General features: G+C 45.7%; 1 gene segment (V, D, J or C); it reads right to left on the minus strand.

Annotated features, from left to right (window-relative positions):
* Nucleotides 1-3906: 3906 nt before the first annotated feature.
* Nucleotides 3907-4499, minus strand: LOC124991248 (T cell receptor beta variable 3-1-like). The segment is given in 2 exon segments: nucleotides 3907-4223; nucleotides 4322-4499. Coding segments are annotated over 2 exon segments (366 nt in total).
* Between the last annotated feature and the right edge of the window lie 3258 nt (nucleotides 4500-7757).

The raw sequence follows: 7757 nt of genomic DNA on the forward strand, positions 1-7757 counted from the left end.
GAATTGACTAAATCAGCAGCAGAGATCCCTGCTCCTCATCCCCTCTCATCTGAGGCTTCTGCTGCTTTCTCATCCTGGAAAATTTAGGCTTGATCTTCAAGTCCAAGTGGAGGATTCCTAACCTGAGGAGGCAAATAAGTTGTATGAAAACAACTTATGGTTAAAAAGCAACTAATATTACGCTCGTGCAATCAGTATGCTAAAATGAAAGAGGCAAGCAGAATAACACCCTCTCAAGATGATCAATGTGGAAAACTTATATTCCATAGCTCTTCCTCATTAATCAGACAGGCGTCTTCTTATATTTGGCATTTGATTTAATCATAACCTAATTTAAATAGTGTAATTTATAAAGATGGTTTCTAGATATTACACATGTATTTCCAGACTTAACAAAATCTTGAAATAGACAACTTTGTCAGCTGTATTGAAGGCTTATTTGGTTGGGTATGAATGTGCTGTCACTACCTAGAAGAGCCTGTGAGCTCTTGCCAATAACATGGTGCCTCTTAGTAAATGCCGTCAGAGATAAACTGTGCAGATAGAAGAATCTCCACAAGAAAATACATACACACACATGCGCACACACACAACACAAACTCACATTCATGCACACACACAGTGTCTTAATGGTCAAGAGTTATAGATTCTCTTACTGAGCACACCTAGCTTTCTCTGTCACTTTTGAGTTAACTTCTGAGAAGTTTGATGATTTTTTCAGCCACACCAAGTCCCCACGGCTAGGGCTGCAGAGAAAGATGTTGTCGTGGGAATCCCTTTATTATAGGATCATGAGACTGAGAGAAATATCATGATTTTCTCTGTTGCAGAAGAACATTTGCAAATTTCGGTTTTAGACATAGTTTAGGACTTCACAAGGCGGTCTTCGGAGCTGACTGTGACAAGATAATAATTGCTCAGGGTGTTACAGATGTTGTTCATAAAACCAAGGGGACCCTAAGGGACTGTTCATTGTCTTCATTGAAGGAAAAATTATAATAAATAAACCTTCAGGGTTCTGATGAAGTGGGCGTTATCTTTTTTATTTCATAGACAGGGACAGGGTCAGCTCTATATGTGGCTTTTGCTTTGAAAGGAAAGGCAAGAAAGCAAGACTGCCTAGTGCTGGGGACATTAGAGCAAGAAGGAAGGGAGGCAGGAGTCAGTCAGTCCTCGGCAAGCGAGCAGCATCTGTGGGTGGGAGAAGGGTCCTCACAGACATGGAAAGTCAGAGCGGAGACACAGAAGCTAAAGCCTGCTGAGTGTTCACAGTGAGGGAAGAGCCATTTGGTCACAGAGGGTACCTGGACCTGGGCGGCGAGAGGCAGAGCACCATCCCTGGGAGCAGAAATGATCTGGCGGAAACTGGAGAGTCTTTGTCCTCTATGACCCCTGTGGACATGACCTCTGCTGTGTTTGGGAAGCATGTGACTGTGCCCTGAGGAGGGGACACAAATGAAGAAGGAAGACAGTGTGATCAACTGTATGGTCCCCATATCAGGCAATCAGCTACCTGGCAGAGTCCCTAGCTAAGACTTCCTGCCAGGTGACACCAGTTGCTACAAGTCTTGCTCTATATGTCCCATGTATTGAGGACTTCAGAAAAGAGAGGAGAGAGCTCATGCTGCATAGACACCACTTTAAGACACCTCGCAACTCTTTGTGTGTCAACCCTTTTTATCACATTCCCTCTCCTGGACTTGCCTCAACTCCGTTTCTTCTTTAATTGTATGAAGCAAACCTCTGTGATTTTGCTTTCTACACTACAATATCACCACACAAAGTCAACTGCATTCTAGTTTGCATTGCATATCTAGTGTCCATGGAAATGAGAACCAGCTATAGGATCACAGGCTCCTCCTCTACCCCATGCTATGCAGCATCTAGTCAAGAAAGGGATGTTACAGTGAACTTACTGAAGTGCCATGCCCTCTGGAGAGTGTCTCTTGGCCTTGAACTTCTCCCCATGAATGAAGGAAAGCCCCATGCTACACTTCCCAGAGGCCTAAAACCACGTTTTTCTCCTGTGCATTCCCTGGAGCTGCAGAGATGTGCACTTTAGGGAGCTCCTCTCTGGGTAGGAAGTTTGTGCACAGCATGCTGGTGATTCTATAGGGTTGGGCACAGAGATACAGCACTGATTTTCCAAGTCCAAGGCACCCAAGCTCAACTCAGAGCCATAGTCACTGAGCTGCTGAGCCGAGAACCAGTCAGGGACATTTTCTTTTGATATCTTGAAATATTCAAAGAAGAACTTGGGGCCCTGGCCCAGGGTCCATTTGCACCAGTGTGGCTGTGTTTGTTCCATTCTTGGATCCACAGTCAACTTCTCTGATGTCTATGAGCATTCACAAATACTGTAGACCTGATACACCCATTGCTATTTACTTTTTCTCTTGGAGTTAACTTTAACCTCTACTGGACCCCTGCAGCCCCACCCAGGGCTCACATATGCCCAGGAGACCAAAAAGCACCCAGCAGAGGAGGCTGCTGTCCATGGCAGGGTCAGGCAGGCTGAGGGCTCTCCCCACTGGTGCTGTGGTATTCAGCAGTCCCAGGATTAAATTCAGTGCCATTGAAGCCTGTGCAGCATCCACTGAGTCAAGGACGTCCCCATGAGAGCAGGGACCTGAGTAGTGTTGTGAACACAGATGCCCCAAGGCAGCCCCTGGGCATCCTGAAGTGTGCAGCTGGGATGGAACAGCATGACTGACAGGGGCCCTTTGCTAACTCAGGTTTCAGGATGGCAAGGCAGGGTGCAAGATCCAAACACAACTATGGGACCCACTTTCCTCCTTAGGAAATTTTCATTCCCCCTAAAATCTATCAGCTTTCTGTTCCATGCTGCTGCCTGTGTTCTTCACCCAAATGCAAATTTGATCTTGCCTTCTCATGTCAGGTGGGCAACAGTAACCGCTGCCTAGAGATTTGAGCTCAAGTCCTTCCCAAGCTCCCAGCATCCTCCATCATCTGGCTGCTTCCTGCTGTGAGGAAGGTTCAAAGATGACAGTGAGTTGGGACGGGGACGGGATCCTACTGCACACCTTCCTGAAGGGTTGCAGTCTCCAATGCACAAGCAGCTTGGATTCACTTCTCTGTCACCCTTAATTTCTGGTTGACCTATTGCCAAGGATGGCCATGTTTCTCCTCTACCCCCAAAATATAAATATATATATATATATATACACATATATATATTTAATATATATAAATATTTATATATACATTTATATATTTATTTTTATAACTCTATGTTATATCATATTATGTATTTATATATAAATATTTATATATATTTATATTTTTTTGGCTAAATGAGGAACTCATTGATAATCTGAATTTCTATTGATTATAGGAAGTCACCTTAGCCTGTCCTTCAGGCTTATGCTCATCAAACATTTTTAACAGCTGTGTCTTCACTAATAATATAATGAACAAGATGTGCCCATATGTACAAAAGAGAAGAACAAGCAATGGCTGCTCCATCAGCTAAGGTCCTCAGGTCCTCCATTGTTGGTGGAATTGGGTGGGTGGGTGACACTATTGGAGCCCCTGCTTAGCTGACCAGAGGGATTCTGCAAGGCTCTGTGTGTGCAGAACTCAGCTGTCCATCAGGTGCCCTGGAGGCTGCTGCAGACAGACCCTCCACTCCAAGGGGCCCACAGAATTGGGCCCCTGCCTCTGCAATTAGAAGGTTGCAGGGAGCAGGGCTGCAGCGTAATCCCATCAGGCCACCTCAGCTGTGGGCTCAGGGCTGTCATCACATTCCTGCATCTTAAATGGCTATGGCTGGTGTTGGGTGAGAACTGAAGTCAATCTCCTGCCGAAGCCTGAAGTGGCCTGAGGCACAGGGAACTCACTGTCCCCACAGCTTCCTGGCTGCCTGGCAGCTTTGTGCACAGGCAGTCAGTGACTCTGCAGGGCTGTGCCTTGGCTGCTGGCACAGAGATACAAGGCAGAATCATCTGGCTCCAGGGACTTGACATGGAGGTTTAAGTGAGCTTTGTCTGGAGATTCAGGTGAGAAGCAACTTGGAACAGTTTCATTTACAATCATTTCCTTATTATTGTAGCTAAACATAATTTTCAGTAATTGCTTGGAGTCCTGCTTATACCAGTACATAGCATTGTGTCTCAGATTTTGCTGACATTTAAGGGACTTCTTCTCTCCAGCTTGTGCCAGGAGGTATTTTGGAGTCTGGGAAACACCTGAGTGCAGGGGGCCTGTGAAAGAAAGAAGCAGAATTCAGGAAAATCCCAGGAGGCAGCCCTGGCTGTAGGCAAGGTCCAACAGGGCCACGCCACCTGTGCCCAGGACTCACCTGCTCCCAGGAGGCAGAGGGCCACACAGCAGAGGATCCTGGAGCCCATGGTAGGTCAGGCAGGCCAGGCCAGGCCCCAGCTCAGCATTGCCGTCTGCAGAGTCAGAGCCTCTGCAGCCTTCACTGCTCTGCCAGGGGCTCTGCTAGTGACATCACAGCTGTGATATTCTTCCTTTTCTCAGAGTTTCTGAACACAGTCTCCTCCTTGTTCATGTCCTGAACCAGCTCTGTTCACTGGTGTGTTTGGAATTTCTAGAGTAGGTGTGAGTAGGGTGGGTGTGCTGCCTCTGGTATCTGTCAATCTTCAACCAGCCTCTACCTGCACCCCTTCCCTGCCCCGGAAGTCGCCCCTCTTTTCCTTTTCTCTCCTCTTCAGGCCTCCTCTCAAAGTCTGGTTTCCCTTCTCTGAATCTTCTTCCTTTTCACACTAATGTTGGACAATCCCCCTTGAATGTCTGGTTTATGCTCAGTGGCCCCCTGACCACTTCAGGCTTCAGCAGGAGATTGACTTCAGTTCTCACCCAACACCAGCCATAGCCATTTAAGATGCAGGAATGTGATGACAGCCCTGAGCCCACAGCTGAGGTGGCTGATGGAATTACACTGCAGCCCTGCTCCCTGCAACCTTCTAATTGGAGAGGCAGGGCTTCCTGAAGCTCTGGTCTGAAGAGGCTTCTAGAGGTTAAGAATTCACTCGGTGTTGGGAACAAAGCAGTTATGGGGACAAGGACAGCATGGAAGTGGGGAATCTACATGGAATGATTTCTCTGTTCTTGAGTTTCTACAGGTTCCTCTCCTCTGGATACATAATTCACACTTGGTGCCTGGCCCAGGATTTACCAACCTCAGCATTATCTACAGGTTGCATTGGATGATCCTTAGTTGACAGGTGATCCTGTGCCCTGTAGAGTATTCAGCAGCATCACTGGTTTCTGCCCACCTGATGCCAGTAGTATCCCCTACCCTACTCGTGAAAAGCAAGAATGTCTTCAGACAGTGTCAAATCTACATGATTAAGGGTCACATTTTCTTATTCCTTCCAATAGTCCCCTCCTCTCAGCCTATGTGACTTCTATTCCCAGCCTCAGGGACTTGGTATGGCCACAGCACTGCCTAGTGATGGATAAGGCCAGTGCTAACATTCGGTACACTCTGTCAGTGGACCAGGGTCAGCAACCACCATCAGAAAGGAATCTGATTCCCTCTCTCTCTCTCTCTCTCTCTCTCTCTCTCTCTCTCTCTCTCTCTTTCTCACACACACACACACACACACACACACATGCATGTGCTCACTTACACTCTACCAAATACAGGTGAAAGCCCCGGATGGTTCACTTGTGTTTATTGAGCACAGACCCAGTACCAGGGACACAGCAGTGAACAAAACAATAACCTCTCCCTTTTCTGGAATTTTCAGCATATTTTTTTCATTGTGCCCATTGAAAGTCCAGTTAGTACAAGTGATTAGGAAGACAATGTTTTCATGCTAGTGATGTTTATACTACAACAAAAAGGAGTCAAAAGAAATGCACAGATTACCTGTGGGATGAGGATAAAAAGTACATGTTATGTGAAGGTCAAAAATATAACCCAGTATTTACATTTAAATATTTTATGTTGCATCCCGTTTTCCATCTATAAAGCAAAGGTCCAAATCAATAAATTTCAGCATTCTGTCCAACCCCAAAACTATGAGAATTTCAAGGTGCACACCTAGATCACGCTTATTCACCCAGGGTTCCCAGCTCCTACCTCCATGCATCACACAGCATTTATGTGAAGAATTTATAAAGAGAAAAGATGGGAAGGAGGAAGGACTGGAGAGAGCAAGAAATGAAGAAAAGGAGTGAGAGAAGAGATGACTTCATTTATAAGGGTCTATATAAGATGGTGCTTATAGCCATATAAAGAAGCGACCAGTCTTGAAGTGTAGGTTTCAAATAATTACTTATCTTACTATTTTAATCAAGTGTTCTTGACCAAATCAGGTGGTCAGTCCTGGAAAAGAAGCTAAAATTAAACTGATATTAAGAAACTCATTGCATATGAGGCAATGTGAGATATGGTTATTGTTTTATGTATTTTACAAGAGAATTAGAAAACATAATTTTGTGATCTATTAAGTACTGCCCATAGTATACAAGTGAGCAAATACATGATTCCTTCTTTTCTGATTGGCATGACTGAACTAGAGAAAGGGATTCCTGTGCAGGAAGGAGTCAGGACTGTTGCTGGGATCCCTGACAAGAGCCATACTTCAATCCAGAAAGCAAACAAGGGAAGAAACATGAAATAATTAGCATGGAGAAAGTTTAGTCTCCCGAAAGGTGGAGAGCTTCAGTTCAGTGAGAATAAGGCAGAAAGCAAGAGAACTAGAACTAACGGGAATTGGACTGAATGTCACTCAGAGGCTCATTGTCATGATTTTGTCTTTCCAAAATTGAAAAACCCTTCTTAGAATTTGGTCATTCCCCAAAGTTTGGGTCTTAGTGGAAAAAGTATGTGTGTTGTTATGTTTATGAGCACAATCTTCCATTCTAGAAACAAAACCTGCTTGAACGGTCTTTTTCAAGATCACAAAGGACCATCCATCAGATGAAGGAGAGTAAAGTCCTTCCTAGTTTAATTCCCTGATATTCCACAAGAAAGGCGAGGGGGATTATATGTCTCCTTAGGCCTGATGAGTAGATTTCCTCCAGTTATTATCTCTGCAAGCTCCCTAGGAGAGTCCTAGACTGTCAAGATAATTACTAATGCCAGGAGCTCACATCACACAGGGCTTGTTTGAACAGGACTGAGCTGAGCTAAAACAGGCCCCACAGGTCCTTTCTTACTTCCCTTAGCAATAGGTCCGCCACCTGCACCTGCCTAAGTCTCCCAACCTACTCAGCTTCAACTCTCCTCCTTCCAGTCCCAGGCAGCTCATATGCACCCATCTGACAGTTCAGGCTGTTGGCGGGGACAGCAGCACCTGCACATCACTGCAAAGGGCATAGCCGGATATGTACACCCACACCACAGCACTGACCTCAGCTCCTGCAGACCACGGTTTCCCAGATGTATGAACTCAACTTCCTCTTAACCTTCTCTCATCCAGAGCATTCTCTCAGGCCTTGCTCAGAATTTCCTGGATCTCAGTAGAGTCACAGCTCCTCCTTGTGGTCCCAGGTTCAAAAGCACCAGGACTCAATCTTTCTGCAGTGAGCCAAGGGCAGCATGGTGGCAGACGGCTTAGAAATAGTGACCACATGAGAGGAAAGAAGTGGTAATCAGTTCCTGCCCTTTCCACACCACACTTATTTCTCAACAGGCCCTTCTGAGGAACCTGGTGCCCCTTGTGTGAGCAAGAAAGGCAGGGGTTCCCCCAAGGTCAGATTTCTGAACACTAGGAAGAGAAGGACTATTGGAATAGTGATTTCATTGTCTTTGAGGCATC

This window comes from Sciurus carolinensis, chromosome 8, assembly GCF_902686445.1.
Source record: "Sciurus carolinensis chromosome 8, mSciCar1.2, whole genome shotgun sequence".
NCBI classification, from domain to species: Eukaryota; Metazoa; Chordata; class Mammalia; order Rodentia; family Sciuridae; genus Sciurus; species Sciurus carolinensis.